At 45.1% G+C, this 17,565-nt stretch overlaps 1 protein-coding gene and 1 long non-coding RNA gene across 8 annotated transcripts in view; one reads left to right on the top strand and one right to left on the bottom strand.

The window, feature by feature from the left end:
- The window catches only part of KLHL14 (kelch like family member 14), a 64,387-nt gene extending 51,614 nt beyond the window's left edge, over nucleotides 1–12,773 (bottom strand). The window contains exons 1-3 of one of the 7 annotated variants that reach the window (XM_068671787.1): nucleotides 11,510–12,562; nucleotides 10,071–11,050; nucleotides 755–4,671 (exon numbers count right to left, since the gene is read on the bottom strand). In XM_068671787.1, coding sequence (XP_068527888.1) covers nucleotides 4,599–4,671; nucleotides 10,071–11,050; nucleotides 11,510–12,064 — 1,608 coding nt within the window. In that variant the 5' untranslated portion in view covers nucleotides 12,065–12,562 and the 3' untranslated portion in view covers nucleotides 755–4,598. Of the gene's footprint in view, nucleotides 1–754; nucleotides 4,672–10,070; nucleotides 11,051–11,509; nucleotides 12,563–12,683 lie in introns of those variants that run through there. The other 6 variants (XM_068671782.1, XM_068671783.1, XM_068671785.1 and 3 more) reach the window with 6 other exon arrangements.
- Nucleotides 11,726–16,116, top strand: LOC137851042 (uncharacterized). Its single transcript, XR_011092970.1, has 3 exons — nucleotides 11,726–11,859; nucleotides 13,401–13,600; nucleotides 15,945–16,116. It is a non-coding gene; the product is annotated as an uncharacterized lncRNA (long non-coding RNA).
- The last annotated feature ends 1,449 nt before the right edge of the window (nucleotides 16,117–17,565 follow it).

The following is a 17,565-nucleotide window of genomic DNA, read 5'->3' as shown; positions in this document are numbered from 1 at the left end:
CAACCCCACAGCACTGCTAGGGCAAGGACCTAAGTTTCCACAGTCGTCAGACCAAGTCCTGCCACAACTCTGACCCATGGGGAATATCCTTCTTCTTGTGGGCAATGGACAGACCTAAAAGAACATCTCAGTTTTATCAGGACCTAAAGCATACTGAGGATTACCTAGGTCTCTTTGCAAACCATGACCAAGAAATTATTTAGCTCGTAGGTTCAAAATATTTTCAGAAATACATTGAAAATAACTTTCTTTATGAATTGAATTTTCTTACTCTTCTAAGGCTCATCTATTGCTAAGGCCCACCTGAAGGAATGTGAAAAAACACACTATTAATATAATACCTTGAAGCCAGTCTGACCGTTCACTTTAGTGCCACGAAGATTCTTGCTTTCATCTTTTCATTCTGTTTATAAGCCTGCTTAACAGAAAACCCAGAGTACATGTTTTCATTGTAGCAGAGCTCTCAGTGACATCCACTAAGCATTTTTTGGTGATGCCCAAGACCCACCTGATCTCCTGACTGTTTTCTATGTATTTCAAAGCTCTGCTGACTGACAACAGACCAAATTTTAGGAGCATAAATACTAAGTTGGGATGTGGACATGGCTCTCTTATTTTCTTTTTTTCCTCTGAATCTACTCAAATGTTTTTTTTTATTATTATTCTTGCCAATACATTTTATTGATTTAAAAAATAACTGCATGGAAAAGAAGGAGAGTCACTGGCAACTCCAAAAGCGATCTCTTTTTTTTTTTTTTTTTTTGTTTCCAACTAAAAAGCAAAAGTCTACACGTAAGTGAATCTTGTATCTGACAAGCCATATTGAACTGCTGAAAAGTTACATGGCAAGTTAAGGTTTCCTTTAGTGCCTTTATATATACAGTTGCTAAGCATTTTTCCATTCCTTGCGCTAAAATAACTTACAAAGTGTTTAGAGCTCTGAATACCTGATTTTTCTTTATGAATCTAATCTCATTGCTGTTACTAATTTAGACCGGTCTCTAAGTACATCTCAAAGAGTTAGGGTAATTTTTTTAAGCTGGAAGATATTTAAAGTGAATGTCTCCTCCTTTTGGAGTAAGATCTTCTGATCCACTAGCTGTCTTAGGGGCGGGCCATTTTCCTGGAAGAGTGGCATCTATCATCAGTGTTTCTTTGGGAGGAACCCAGAGGAATGTCCTTTTCATCTCTGTCTCCCTGTATCACCAGCCTATTCTTCATGTTGACAGGAGACTGGTACTGCTTCCTCAGAAAGGTTTGCAGCAGCTTTCCCGTGTGGAGTTTTGCCGAGGTTGCTGTATCCCTACCCAGCACCATTGTTCCTTACAGCTTGAGACAGGCTTTAATGGATGCATCCTCTGTGTGATAAGCTTATCTCCCCGAACATTTCCTTTATCAAAGGTATCACTCCCTTTGCATCACAGTTATGTTGCAACCAACTCTCTTTGTGTGGAAGTTTATTGTGAACCCTTGCTCCAGCATTGCAGTTGCAGGCCTAATTGCCTTCTGTACCTCCTATAGCGATGATATCCACACACAGAGATCAGCTGAAGGCATCTTTACATTCACTGAGATCCGAATGCTGAAGATAACCTTACTAGCAACTCAGCGAATATCTGAAGCATTATAAGGGGCATAAATCACAGTAATTTTAATAGCAAATCTTATCCTGGCACTTGAGTCACAAAGTCTCCCATGTCATGACTTGTATTGGCAAAACTATGCAGACAACTGATTTACCATACTGTTGGCAGTTCTGAAGAATCCTAAAGAAACTTGCTTCATTCTGAATATTTTAAAAAATAAAACCAAATAAAACATCAAAGCTAAATACTTTTGAAATTTGATTTCCCCTCCTCTTTATTTTTTTTTATTTTTTTTTTTAGACAGAAGTGGTAAAATTGAAATGTTTATAGAATGGTCAATGTTTAAATAATATAAATGTTTATAGGGTGGTCAACTCTGCATTTTTTTCCTAGAAAATCTCAGTCAAGTTTTTTTTACTGACATGCAATTTCACATGACTGTGAAAAGTCGGAAAGTCCCTTTTTTGTTTGATTCTGTCTTAGATGTCTATGGCTACAGCAGGTCTTTGCATCAGAGGCTGTGTTCTCCCCAGCTGAGCCTCCTTTTCTTTAGGAAACTGAGGAGAAGCAGCAGAACCTGCTGCTGCCTCACATAACTATGATGGGTTACCTTTTCCTTTTTTTTTTTTTTCTTTTTTTTTTCTTCCTGAAAGGAGGCAGCAGTCGGGGAAGATGAGAAGAACCCACTGTGGCATCAACCTCTATTTGCTTCCAGCTTCAGTGCAAACCGTCTGTTTCCACTGAACTTGGCAGCTGATAGTATTTGCTCAAAGTTCATTGTCTGCTTTCCAAGAATACAGCAAGAAGTCTTGACTACTAATGGCAATAGGCATGACGGTCTTTAAAGAAAATTTCAGGAAGCCAGCAAATATGAAAAATGATGCCAGAAAGTGTCTAATAACGAATTTCAACTTCCCATATTCTCTTATTTCTTTAGATGGTAGTTTGGTGAGCCTGTAATTCCAGGCAGGACCTTCTTCAACAGCATCAACAACAGAAAGAAAAGCTTACAGAGCAGTGGAGGACAACCCAAAACTTTTATTTAGGATCCGAGTTAACTCTGATGTTTAATATTTTCAGACCATACTTTGCAAAAGTATAACAAATAACTTTGCTAGCTATGAAACTGCTTTGATTTTTAAAACATAACAGTAGTGTGACAAGATAAAGTGGTGTTTCTACAGATTATGAAGATTTTTTTTCCATAGGGTATGTTTAACTGAATGAAAACTTTTTTTTTTTTCCTGCTAGAAAAATACTTTGCCTTGATTTTGTGCTCTGTGTTTGCTCTCCTTGTTTCCCTTGCCCTCAAGGCTTGTTGTACTTTCTCTTTGAGTGTAAACTGAAATAATTACACTGTTCCACCTCTGCTTCATTTACTGGTCAGTAGCTACAGACTCAGAACCTCAGTATTCTTCCACTCTAAGGAGAAACTACAGAAATCCAAGGCAATAAAATGCCTTCACAGACTGAATGCAGACAGGGTCTGCCTGACCCTCTCCTCCGTGTCTCCCCTCTCCATGTGAGGGGGATGCATGTAAGGAAAAGAGGACAGAAAACCTTCAGAGAGGGCATGCAGGCAGCTGAGAGACAGGTGTGTATGATGTTCACCTTGATCCTACAGCACACAATTTGTAAATAGTACAATCAAATCATACTACAAGGGTTTTGATAGGGAATGCTCTTATTTAGGAGTCTCTATGCCTTTTGTGGCTCTTGTTCTCCCTGACACAACAGTCCTGGACTGTGTTGCCAAAGCTTGGACAAGAACAGCACAGTACCTCACGAGAGACAACTCTACTCTTTCAGGGATCCATTGGATTTGCAAATGAGAGTGCTGCACAGGGTGGTAAAGGGGCACTTTTAATTAATTAATTTATTTTTAAAGTACAGGAAGCTCCCCTTTTCTCCATCATTTTATCCCCAGTTTGAGTGGCTTAGTAGGACTTTTTTTTTTTTTTTTCCTAAATTAACTTCATTTTCCCTCTAAAACAAGGGGGTATGGAAGATTTCCCCTGACTATATAATTCCAGTGAATTATTACCCCTCTTAGAAAAAGTTTAGACAGAAGATATATCTATATACATACGTCAACGTATACAGAAAAGGGTGCAAATAGCACCAGGCCAGGGTTTCCATCTTCTACTGCTCTGCCTTCAGATTTCTGTCAGGTGAATTCTAACAAATGCAGCCTGTGCCTGCATTTCCGTCCCCCCTGCAAGAAACAAACACAGGCGGCACTCCTGCAGGAGGATCCCAAGGAGAAGGACAGCAGCCAGAAAGGGGGAGGAAGCCGCAAGGAGCAGGGTGAAGGAAAGCCAAGAAGCAGCACAGCCCAACCAGCTGTAGCAGCCTCCGGAGATCTGAGCGGAGAAGTGTGGAGGAGACAGCATCAGTCTGTGAGAAGTAGGGAGCCTGGTGAAAGGTGCACGGAGGGGCTGGGGAGCACGGCAGCAAAGGATTCAAGAGATGGGGCAGGAGGTGAAGCTCGGGTAGGATGGATGTGGGGAGGTGTCCTACCTAGCAGAGCGGTGTGGGAGCAAGGAGGAGCCTATGAGGGAGACTGGTAAGGGAAAATGAGTAGTTTGAAGGTTCAGGAGACTTTGAAGCAGGGGATTTTAAGGCAATTGAAATTCTGGTGCAGAAGAGGGCAGGAGATGGGGAAAGGATATAAAGATATTGGGACTACGTGTTGCCCAAGGAACTAAATCAGGAGGGGCTTGCAGTTTCCAGAGGAGATTACTCCAGCTAGGTACCTCTGACCAGAACACGGGCTCACATGACACTTGGCACCCCTTCTTCATCTACAGCTGCTGGAAAGACAATTGCCCATAAGAGAGACCATTAAACACTTTATAAATTACCCTTCTCCTAACAAGTGCTGTAACTGGGCCAAGAAAGTGGCTCTCCCCAGTGCCACCGCAGCTCTTGAGGATTACACATGCCATTAGGAAGGCTCCAAAGGACTGACCCACAGCAGTGGTCTTAGGACAACAGTGCTGCCTCTGCCAGTCACCTGGGCTCCAGTCCTCCCTCCTCCTGGATATTCAGACATCTCTCCACTTGCACTTCAGCGCTAGCCTGGCTGCAAAGGCAAATGAATGCACGTAAGGCAAGTAAGGCAAGTAGGTGAAACTAACTAGGATTAAACTGACTACAGTTCTGTGGTTCACTTCCCTGCAGCCTCTAATGTGTCAGTCTCCTTTCTGCAGCTCAGCTGAGAGAGTCCTGGCACAGGAACAATTTACTGATATTAATTCAGGCACATAAGACCTGATCCAAAGCCCACTGAAATAAACTGGGCCTCGTGTTCACTTCATTCACACTGTAATGCAAACGGTAGTAATTTGAGTATATTTTAAGGTGTGGTTTTTATCCAGACATTAATTTGGAGTCTGAAATATTTCTCATTTGCAGTAAACCACGAGAACAAGTATTAGTTAAAAATTCAAATATTGGCATTAGGATCACAAAGGGATCTAGTCAGGTGGCTAGTTACTAGAATACATGACAATGTATTTCAGGGAAACAAACAAACAATTTTTTTTTTTTTTCTTTACAACCACCAAATATACCCAATGAGATCTGACGAAAATCTTAGCAGGAAAAGAAGTCAAATTGAACTATAAAACACGCAGACAATAGTGCATTCAAGAAGGAAATTATTTAGTTGCCAAGAGACAACCAGTTTCTTCAGATTTTTAATCTCCCCTCTGTAGAAAGTAAAACAGACTGGGTATATGTGTCTTCCGTGTAAACGCTACTGTCTCATGCTGTTCTTCACTTTACGTTTTCCCTCTTCATCAACAGTGACCACCTTTCTACTGAGTGAAAACTGGTCATACTGTCTTCATCCCCTGTCAGTTTAATTTCCCTGACATTTTCACTAATACGACAAAATACAAAACAGTCTGGATGACACCCTCTCTCTGCTGAAATTAAAAGAAAAATACAAACCCCTACAATCAGCTTCAGTAGGATCAGAATTTACACTTTTAATCTCTTGAAGGTCTAGTAACTCAGGGAACAAAAGTATAGAAAAACAGCTGGGTCTGTACATTCTGGGACTTCACTGAACCCAGAAAACAGACAGCACGGTCAGGCTTAGCCTTCTTATCCCTTTGTCTTTTTATTTTCCTCCTTTCTCTTTCACTCTCTAATTCCATATTTCCTGCCTATGACTTTTTCCATCTCAGGTCAGTTGGTTTATCCCCATCCATTTTTCCTCCCCCACATCTGAAATAGGTTTTCCAGAAACTAAAATGCTCAGCTGTTATTGACAACAGCTGCTGTTCCTGCCGAGAATTAAGGTTTTTTTTCTTTTTTTTTTTTTTCTTCTGTTTCAACCACTCTTGTCTTTTATTTGCCTTTTTTTTCTCCTCCCCAATTCCCTGTTTTCCTGCTTGGTATGCTATTCTTTCTCCCTTTCCAGCTGTACTTCTCTCCGTTCTTCCCTCCCTCATTTGTACTTTCTTGCTTCCTTTACTTAGGACCTGTTTCTCCCCTGGGGTATCTTAATTTCTTTCTTTTTCTGTATTTTGCCTCCCTCTCAGTTTTACTCTCACCACTCTCCTCTGCCTTCAGTCACCCGATCTAGCTATACAAACATCTCTCTGCTGCTCTTCCTGCAAATCCATACAGGAGCTAACCTGCCCAAATTCCTATTGATTTCAATAGGAGTTGCATGTGTTCTGCGACTGATAAACAACTCCTTGGCCATAACAGGCTGCCTCTTCCCTCCCAGAGTACCTTATTGTGTCTGTCTGAAACAGAAAAAATTATAAATAGTTACAGGCAAGAAAAACTGTAAAATCATCACAATGTTCTATAAGAAAGCAACAATGTTTATATAAAACAGTTAATGATAAGCTCTGTAATTTAAATATTTTTTCTATAATTCTCCATTTTCTGTCTACAGCTATATTATACATTAGTACAAATAAAATTAAAGGTAAAAACTAGGCACTTCACACCAAAGATGTGTTTTTAGCCATTTTCATTGTTGCAAGTAAACATTGAAGCAATAATACTTCTCATTAGCTCACTCATCTTTTAAAGTGAAATTCTTTCCAGCAACATTGTAATGCTCTAACCCAGAACTTTTCAAAAATTGAAAACATATAGCGTGTATTATACAAAATATATAGTATTGCACAATAAACCACAGAGACATTTTAATCAACTCAATATTCCAGTGAAGTCCTGAGAGTCAAATAAATAACTAGAAGATGAACGTTCTCTCTAAATGCCTTTTCTTCTCAGAACTACAGAAAACACGTCACAGCATAGAGTTACCCTTGTCTTTCAGGCTTAGCCAAAATCATTTCAGTCCTATGTTCAGGGTCACCATAATGGGCCCAATCTGTTCTACGCTGAAGTCAACTGGAATTTCTTCATCTTATGTCAGAACTGACTATGCCTCAGGAAGCTTTTACAGCAGCTTACATGCTGAGGCCTATTTTAGGTGAAAATCACAGAAGCCAGAAAGCTCCAGCATAACCCCAAGAAGGGGAGAGCAAAGTCAACAGAATTACTAACTTGCTTAGAGTTAAACACCTGATTAAATTCCAGATGAGAACTGAAATACCCATCTCCCATGAGGAAGTCCTAAACTCAGGAGTATACGGCAAGGTTCAGAAGTTGGGAATGTTATCCTCAAGTTTTTAGACAACAATCATTTAGTTGCTGTTATTTGAAAAATAGTTTTTACAAAATTGCATGGGATCATTCAAGCATTTACCTTTTCTCAGAAATTTTCTGAAAAAAATCCACTCTCACTGCAGGCACATACCGTTTGCTCTTTTTGACAGCCCCGCAAATGTAGCACAGAAGACAGACCAGACACTGGTCCCAGCCCAGGCATTCCTAGCACTGCAGGATCTGCACTTGTAACACAAACATTACGAATAACTCTGCTCACAGAGCACAGACTGGATTATGATCCAAAATTGCTGTCCATAGTCCTTCAGCCCTGGCAATAGCAAAAACTTGTCTTTGTCAGGAAGGTGAGCACATGTGATTTAGCAGATAAAGAAGAAGCTTAAAGAAAAAAAATAAAATAACAGTGCTATTCCTGTTTAGACTTCAGAAGAGAATCACCTTACTTTAGGCTTCCCATTACACTCATTTTGTTTAAGAAATGTAAGTAAGCTAAATTCCAAAGTACCCCAAAATGGTTGTGGATGTGTACACAGGTACGCTTTTTTTTTTTTTAAGTAGCATGTTGAAAAAAATATACATAGTTTTTAAAAGGCAGAAAAGTTATTAGCAAATTCTCATTCTGAGTGCAATTCTCCTAATTCCTTCTATACACTGTCAGCAGGTGACTACAGCTCTGTGCTGCTTGCGCTTCTCACTAACATACACTGTACTCTGCAGTATATATTATACTGCACAAGAGGAACAATTTATCTCTTTCTAAAGATATGTGAGCCTTCTGTGAATGACCTTTCATTAAACTTCATAAAACAAAATTCTAAATTACCGAGGTCATCATTGCTCACAGAACAGGTAATCTGAGTTAAAAGTCCTTCTCTGTGAAATAATTTTTATCTATTCACATAGGTATTTAACTGTTCAGTTACTTTTAAGATTTGTTTCTGCAAATTAGTAACTCAAGAAACTCTTTGCAGATTTTCTTTCTTAAAATGAAATTTTACTGAACGTCAACCTGTCAGAATTGCAGCTTTTGAGACACCATGGGTAAGACGAAACACAATTTAGGAAATTTCTATAGTCCTGGGTATGCTTTTTTTTTGTTTTTCGTTTTTTCATTCATGCTTAAGAAGGCGTTTGTACCTTTAGGCAGCCTGACTAAATCTTAAAATGATTACGATTCAAAATGGGCCTTCATGACCTTTACAAATTCCCAGGACCTTAAATTAAAATATACCAATTATATTTTGTATCACAGTATTTCAACATCTCCAACATTCTAACATTTCAAGTGAGTTCTAATGCCTGTTTACAAAGAAATCTGCATGCTTTCCCTTCAATTTCAACGACACCAAAGAACTCAATCACCAGAAGCCAGTGACAACGCTGCCATTGAACACATGCTGAAGTTGCAAAGGTGATGGCGTGTTACCATCTATCGCTGTTAAGGGTCTCCTGAAATACTATTATCTGCACATACGTGCAGACCTATGACAAAAATAATGGTGATATTTGGACTCCCCCATAAGCTATTAAGTAAACGCAACTTTGAATCTAATCTAGGTCTCAAGTACGCTCCTTTTGTGTGCGCTCCCGCTTACGAAAAGCCAGCTTCCAGCACCAGAGTATCAGATTCTTGCAGCATCCATGACACTTGTAAGCATTCAGTGGTCAGAACACCACTACATATCCTTCAAATGATATGGACCAGTGAAGCTGGAAGGTATCTTCACTGAACCAAGCAGGCTGGTATCTCAGCAATCCACCAGGACAGGAGCCCCGGCATGCCCCAGGTGGCGTGCAGAATCTTGACTAACAAGTCGGTGGCGGGTTTTGCATTTTTAAAGTCGATGGTTTTGAATATTGAAATGCAGAGGGTACACGCCAGCTGTAACAGCGGCACCTCAGCAACACTTCACCTTGCGAAATGCTGGTATTTGTTTTTTATTGTGGGGTTTAGGAGTGAGAATCGGTTAGAGAGCAAGGTGATAAGCACGACAAAACACTAACAGAGCCAGCTAGCTAGAGATAATAAAAGAAGGCAGAGCATTTCTGAAGTTAAATCATTGAGGTACCTCTTACATGAAGATATAAACAATCCTCTGCATTAATGCTAAGGGAGCACATTGTTAAATATTTTAGATAATGTGTTATTTTTTCTTGCTACTGTTAAGTCATTAAGAGTAGCCACCTCTTAGTTAAAAGGCTGAATATCACATTCAAAGTGTGCGTTGATTTCTGCGCCACCGTGACACTGTACTTGGAAGATGGTATTATCTTTCCATTTCAGAATGAAATGAAGTATAAACATATTTTAAACGGAGGAAAAAAAAAATCCTCTTTCGTTTCGGGTATATTTACTATTCATTAAACTCTATGCTGTGCTTTCAGTTCCCAGCACCAACCTCATATTGCCAATCTCTGACATCATGATTCATCACCTTATTAAGTGAAAACAACTGACAGGCCATGGCCATCCGGACTATGAAGTCACAAGTTTCCCTGCACAACGCGGACATCACCTGAACACCAGCAGTAAGGGGGCGTGCGCGGATAACGCAGTTATTTATATAGGTGTATATAAAAACAAGGATGATCTGGATTTAGGACGTGGGTGTTGTGGCTTAGAACGCCCTGAAGATGCAACTCCTGGTTAAAAATTAGGGGTGGGGGGAGAGAAATCAGCCTGTGAGGGCTCGTTACAGCAGGCCCCCACCTCCCTCCACCCTGCGGCCCCTCGGCAGGCCCGGCCCGCATCGCCCCGGCACCGGCTCCAGGGGTGCTGCGGGTGTCGGCGGAGCCCCCCCGTCCCCTCGTGTCGCCCCTCACCTGCTGGCCAGGCTCTGCCGGCAGTGCTGCCTGAAGGGCATCAGGTGGTAGTTCATGGCGTCCAGCAGCAGCTTCTGGCAGACGGGGTCGGTGCGCATGAAGTCCACCGACTGGACCCGCTCCACCAGCTCCGGCGCGGGGATGAGGGCGAAGCGGAGGCGCTTCATCAGGTCCGGGGCGTACTGCATGCGGGTCTCCCGGTCGTGCTCCAGCCACAGCACGGACATCTGGAAGAGCGCCAGCTCCGACTCGACGGGGGGGGGCAGCGAGTCGAGCAGGGCGCGCATCTCCTCGAAGTTGAGCAGCAGCACGTCCTCCACCAGGTACTTGTTGGCCAGCTTCTTGGTCTCCTCCAGGCCGTGCAGGGCGGCGATCTTGCACACCTGCTTGTAGTTCTGCACCGAGATCTGGTCGTTGAGGAACTGCACGCACAGCTTGGTGACCTGCGGGATGTGCAGGATCTTGCTGACCGACAGCACCTCCTCCACCGTGTCCAGCGACAGGGTCACGTTGGCCGTGTACAGGTACTCCAGCACCAGCCGCAGCCCGATGGACGAGCAGCCCTGCAGCACCAGGTTGTTGATGGCCCGCGGGCTGGCCAGCAGCTTGTCCTCGGGGGAGGACGACGGGGTGCCGGGCTCCTCCTGCGGCTGCGGCGGCGGCTCCTTCGGCGGCCCCCCGAGCCCGTCCTGGGCGCCGGGCCCCAGCCCCAGGGCGTGGGGGTGGCCGCCGGTCCCGCCGCCGCTGGAGAAGAGGGATCGGAAATACTGGGAGCAGGAGGCCAGCACGGCCTTGTGGCAGTGGAACTGCTGGCCCTGGGCCGTCAGGGTCACGTCGCAGAAGAGCTGCTTCCTCCACAGCAGGTTGAGGCCGTGCAGCAGGTTGTCGCTGTGGCTGGGGTCGAAGGTGGAGGTCCTGTCCCCGGATCTGGACATGGCGAGCGGCCTCCGGCACACCTGCCTTTTAAACCCTCCTCCAACCTGGGCAGAGGGGTGGGGAGGGGGGTCAGGGTGGGGTGGGGTGGGGTGGGGTGGGAGGGGGGGGAAGGACGGGACGACACACGACACAACAATAAACACACAGCTTTAAAGGCCTGCAGGACACATGGAGGCTGGCTGGGCACGCCTGGAGGGGCAGCGCGACCCCCTGCCGGCCGAGTCAGCCCCCGCTGGGCGGCGACCCCCGGCCACGGGCTGCCTCGGGGGACCGAGGGGGGGGTACAACTTGGGATGGCCGGAGGGGATTTATCTGGGGGCTTCCTCCCCACGCACACACCACCACCCCTTTCTCCTCCCTCCTCGGTGCAAACCGGGCTGCTCTCCAGGGGAGGAGCGAGGCAGCCGGGGACGTTTGCAAAGCTGACCCCCCCCTCAAAAAAAAAAAAAAAAAAAGCCACAAGGGAAGAAACCAACCCCAAACCCGAGCAATCAACCACACACCAAATAACCCCCCGAACTCCTCGCCGCGGCCGGAGAAACTACCAAGTGGCTGAAACTCCGCCGGGAAGGCGGGCAGCCCGCTGCATCCCCGCCCGCAGCCCCCCAGCCCACCCAGCCCCGGCTTTGGCAACTCCGGGCGCCGGGACCCGCTCCATCCCCGGGCCGGGGGCACGGAGCTGAGCCCCCCACACCTCCCCTCCTCCGCCCCGGCTGGGAGGCTTTGAGGTACTTCGCGCCCCGGAGGAGGAGGAGGAGGAGGAGGAAGAGGAGGAGGAGGAGGTAGCCCCCCCGGACCCGGCTGTCCTGCCCAGCCCGGCCCCGACGCAGACGGCGCCGCCGCCGTAACTCCGGTAACTGCGTGAAGTTCAAGTTGGGGGAAGGACCGGGGGGGCCCTGCCCGGCGGCCCCGCTCCGGCCGGGAGCCCCCCTCCTGCTGCTGCCCCTGCTCCGGGCCCGGGGAGGGGAGGGGAAGGGAAGGGACGGCAGGGGAGGGGAAGGGGCCGGCGGGGCCGCACCTGCGGGGGCTGCGCAGCCACCGACCCGCGCTGGCCGCATCCCGCCCCGGGGAGCGCCGCCGCTGCCGCTGCTCTTCCTCCTCCTCCTCCTCCTTCTTCCTCCTCCTCCTCCTCCTCCTCCTCCTCAGCGGGATCCCGCCGAGCCCCGCTCCTGCCATTGCAGCGCGCTCCGTCGCTCCTCGCCAGCGCCGGGCCGCCGCCGCCTGCCCTCGCCCCCCCGCCCCATTTATCGGCGCTGCCGGGGGCTCCCTCCGGCCGCTTCCCTGCCCCGGCGCCGCTCAGCCCCGCTCCCCGCCGCCGGGAGAAGAGAAAACCTCCCGGAGCCTCCCCCTTTAAGCGGACCCGGTCAATCCCCCCCCCCTCCCCACCGCACACACACACACACATACATGCACACGCACACAGATATACACACACACACACACACACACTCACACTCCTCCTCTTTCTCCCTCCCCTTCTTTCTTCCTCGTTTTTGCCCGTTTCTTGCAATTGGGAGTTTATTCTGCCAACGCGTTTGTTACACAACTGCCCCCCCCGCGCACACTTCCAGCACACACACACACACACACCCCCCGCTCCTCTCCCCCGACAACAAACACATCGGGAGACACAAGAAAAATGCACGGAGACGGTCAGACACAAGGCCGGAAACTTACCTGCTCCACAACCGGCTGCCAAAGTAAAGGTTCACTTAAGCTCCCCCCCAAAAAAATCAATTGTCCTTCCTTTTTAAAGGTTTGCTCGCTCCTTCAAAAAAAAAAAAAAAAAAAAAAAAAAAAGGAGAGAAAAGAAAGAAAGAAAAAAAAAAAAACCTTCTGGTTCCCAACTCGGAGCAGTCACTCTTTACAATTTATTTTGTCGTACATCATTTGATCACCATGAATTAGCAACAGCAAGAAAATGTACGAGAGAGAGAGAAGGAGAGAGAGAGAAAGAGAGAGAGAGAGAGAGCGCAGAGCTTTCTGCAAGAGAAGAAGAAGAAAAAATGTACGTGTGACAAATTATGCTACCAAGAAACAACACATCATTATCCTTGGGCCTGGGGCTCAGTGAGTCGTAACGAGAGTAATAGGAAATCCACGGTTGGGGAGAGAAACGGTCGTGCATGGCCAGTGGAGAGAGACCATACAGGGGGATGGATGCTGGAGAGACTCGCAAAATTATGGCTCAAGGCTATTGTAAAAATTGTCGAGCGTAAATGACTGCGATTTCAAACATCTTTGGAAGAAAGAAGGGGAAAAAGCGAGCCCCCCCCCCCCCCCTCCTCTCTGCCTCCCTCCCTCTCGCTCTCCCTCTCTCTTCTCTCTCTCTATAAAGAACCGTCAAGTTTTAGTGCGCATTGCTAATTAGTCAATTTCTCTCTGCCTTCACAGGCTGGCGACTTTGCTGCTGAGCTGAAACTGCTAATTTCTGTGACCAGCTTTTTTCTTAGCTGTGATCTGGATGAATGAGTAGCTGTCTCACAGAGATGACAAAAATAAACTCTAATCCCCCCAAAAATTTCCACTACATCTTTCTCATGCATAGATTTATGATCTTCAAGCGCCCTGTGCAATATGCAAACTTTTTGTGGGTGAGTGTGTGTGTGTGTGTGCTGCTGGGGGAGTAGTCTGTTGTATTCAGGTTGCACAGGATTTGTTTTGTGTCTCTGCTCTCCCCCCCCGGGATGCGATGGAGATAATGTCTGGTTTCAGTACCCGATATATTGTACCCCCCCTAGCCCCCCCATTGTATTTACATTACTGCTACGACAGGATGCATCCTCCTTCCTTGCAACTGTGATGAGGCTGGAGGGGTGGAGGGGAGAGAAAGAAAGTGAGGCTACTAAATGGTGTTGGTGGTAAAATGTTCCCTTTACATTTGTTCCCCTGCACTGTTCAAGATTTATGATCTTGTTTGAAGGCATATTTTCTCTATCGTTTTGTCTGGTTAGACAACCGTCTCTGAACTTCACTGTCAGCTCTTCAACAGATAAGGGTTCAGAAGTCACATTTTTTTTTATTGGAAGATTAGCATATTGTCAGATTTGTCTTTTGGTTTCGAGACTTTGCAATGCAGAAGCCTGAATCAAATGGCAGGAAAGCAGCTGCTATTTCACAAACGTAACCTTTCAACTTTCTGCCAGATCTGATACCCTAGAAACGTGCACAGCCCATGCATTGGGGCTTTGTTTTGTCTTTGGTATTTGCTTCTTTATAGTTGTAACAAGCAGAGGTGATCTCATGGTAGGCACTTTGAGCTTTTGCTTTCCACCAAGGGGCATTTTGGTAGAGGACGTGTTCTCCACACTTTATCTGATGATATATTGGACCCTCACATATATAGCTCTGATCTTCTGTTGACAAACCTCCAGTGGTCCAAAGAAAAAAAAAAAAAAAGAAAGAAAAGTGGGATGTATGCCCTTGAATGAAATGCACGTGAAAGAAGGCTGGAGTGAACACTTACACAAAGTTTTACCTGATGTGAAATCCACAAGCCCCATCCCATTTCCCAGATAATACTCAGGCTTTTGCTATTAAATTACACACCAGGAGTGCGGGACTTTGAATGCCAGGTCTCATGGTCTTTCTCTTTTACTTGGCCAAGGATGCCAGCACATTTACAAAGTCAGAGTCAGATTGCTCAGGAATGCAAAGGACTGGAACTGAAAGGCATCAAGGCAGTTTTCGTTTTTATTTATTTTCTGGTGACCTTAAACAAGAAGTTCTGCCATACCTTTCCTTTTTGCTTCACCAGATAGCTCCCCTCCTCCTCCCTTGTAGGTCATTTCTTTCTGCAAGACATTTTCAAGAGAAATTAGACAGTTGGTGTTTTAGGGCATGGTATTCTTCCCAAAAGAATGGCACCATCATATGTTTTGTCTAAAACCATTTTCTTTGTTTTGTTTTTGTTGAGCCTTCCCTTCCTTCCAGCCGTACCCTGTTGGCCACCCAGATTTTGGCCCCATTCAGGTCAACGAATTTTTTTTTTTTTTTTTTTTTTTTATAGTAGCTGGTGTTTTCAGTCATGTTAGGTGTCTCCCAACTGTAGTAGATGGGAAGAACAATTTTTATGTTATGCTTCTGCTGCTGAACTTTACTGCTGTAATGGCTGTAAATAATCCCCAAGGGGTTTTGTATCAGTTTTCACTGAGTGATATGTCACACACTCTTATACCATTGTAAGCTGCCAAAATATGTCAAGTTTCTGGGACTGGTTCAGCATACTGGTTTGTTTTTCACATTAGTACAAAGGCCTGTCTAATATTCGTTTAACTTTGCTACACTAACTGAAGATAAAATAAAGTTCAGTCTTATGAATATGATTTGTGGTCATTTATGAATTACAAATTTTTAACTTTCTGCCACAAAGCTTTCTGAATTATACCACATTGGACAAACAGTTACAAAAGTCCAGAGTTTGTTATTTTTGAAATGGACGTGGGCACTTTTGAAGGGAGACTTCAGAGCCTCTAACTCACTTGGGTGCTTTTCAAAATTTTACACATTATATCTGCAATGTAGATTAAAGTTCACCTCTTACAGGCAGCAGCTGTCAGCAGAAAATTGTGTGTTTTCTTTCTTCTCTGGTTACTCTCAGACCTGTGCCATGTAATTTTTATTTATTTATTTTTTTTTCCCTGCAGAGCTAAACTAGTACTTGCCATTTGGTTTAAACGGGGACCTTGTGTCTCTAGCTTATAAGCCTAAAGGCATTACAGACTTGAGGGAAACTGCTGGGAGTGAAGAGCATCTCCCCTGAGGCACAGAACACTTGCTAATTCTTGAGCCTTCCCTATCATAGCTATAGGGCTCTATCCCTAAGCAAGATTCCCTCATAATGGAGGACAGTGTCCCATGCTTTCATGTTTTGGAGACCAGATGTTAGTAGATGTTGTGCTTTGTCTTCCCTCATCTCCTCTCCTCTCTCCCCTGCAGACTCCTCTGGTTCCTGAAGCCTCATTGCATAGACTTGAAGTAGAGAGATCAGTACTGCAAAGGGAACTAAACATCTTGTGTTTCCAGAAAGAGGTCCTCATGCAGAAGAAGGTTTCATCAAGAAAATATAAGGCGTTGCCTTTTAAATCCCGGGGAACAAACAGTAAAAAAAAGCAAGGGAAATGCTTTTTAATAAAAGTAATCATATATATATATATATATATATAAAAGTTTTGAAACCCTTTTTATTATCTATGCTTGAAATATGAAACATACCTCAATACAACTGATGGGGGGGGGGGAGGGAGGAGGAAGTTGCATGTTTTATTGTTGCAGTATACATTGAGATTGATACCCCAGCACAGCTCCAAAATCAACAAGTTATGTGCACAGGATCTTAATTATTAAGAGCAAAAGTAAATGTCAAATCTGAACAGCAGCCCCTCTGTCACAGAGACTGCTGTCAGAAACAGAGCTTCAGCTGGCTTGACTCTTTGGGGTATAGAAGTCACCTTTCTGTACATATTCTGACCTGCTGAACTCCCTCAACAGCTTGCATTTCTGCCACTACTGCATTTCAAATAGTGGGAAAGACATGACTGGTTGATAGTGCTCACCCATACATGGATGGTATCTCTCACACAGGAAAAGAAAGTTATTCTGGGGACCTCCCAGAAAGGTAAAGACTACAAATAAATTGCATTGTCATTGCTGGACAACATGCCGTACTAGTTGTTGGGACAACTCTGGGTGTGTAGGTCCATACTGTCATACAAGTACTTTACAAAAAGATGAGCAACAGAAGTACTGGGTGTTATCTATAACACTGCTACTCATGCCAAATGTTGTATAATCCACTGTGGAGTTTCTGATGTGGAAGTTCATAAGGTTGCCCTTGTGAAAGTAGACTTGGCATCACTTCCCATGTATAGACAAAATCCTTTAATCCATTGCCAGGTAGTATATTTAGGAACAGGACAGGAGGGGAAGGTTGCAGGAGGTTGCAGTGAGGTTAGAGCCCATGACTCTGGACATCTGGATTCTCACTACTGAATGGTGATTGTACCTGTACTTGTTTGCATGCTTTGGGGTTTGGACCTGGGAATCATCCAGTGCTTTCTGGTGTCTTCTTGTTCCCCAAGGAGGTCAGTCCCCTGGAAACCAAGAAGCTGTGAGGACTTGCAAGCAGCCGGGAGGGAGACAGTCCTGAAATCAGAAGTTATCATGGTTCTAGTAATATAGATGGAGCAATGTTGACCCAGGTGCAACCTTTAATATCTCCGTGCTTCAGTTAATGAATGCTAAAAAGGGTTTTCATTAGTGCAGTCCAAGGCTCTTCCGACTTGCGGTCTCCATCTGCCCCACTGAGCACATCTGCCCAGCTCCACCCCTAGCTGGAAATTTCTGAATGTTTCCTATTATGCTTGCTATGCCAATGGCTGCTGCAACGGCGTGGCTCTAGAGGCTGGCACAACTGGCCCCAGAGGTGTCACAGGCATCCTGATCACCCGTGTTTTGTCCTGGTTAATCGGTGCTTGCCTAGTGCCTTGAGATTCCTTCAGAAATGCTGGCTGGTTTTATTTATGCACATCGCCATATCCTGAAGTACTGTTTCTATGCC

The sequence above is a fragment of the Anas acuta genome, chromosome 2 (genome assembly GCF_963932015.1).
Source record: "Anas acuta chromosome 2, bAnaAcu1.1, whole genome shotgun sequence".
NCBI classification, from domain to species: Eukaryota; Metazoa; Chordata; class Aves; order Anseriformes; family Anatidae; genus Anas; species Anas acuta.
This window is presented reverse-complemented; position numbering and strand designations above follow the sequence as displayed.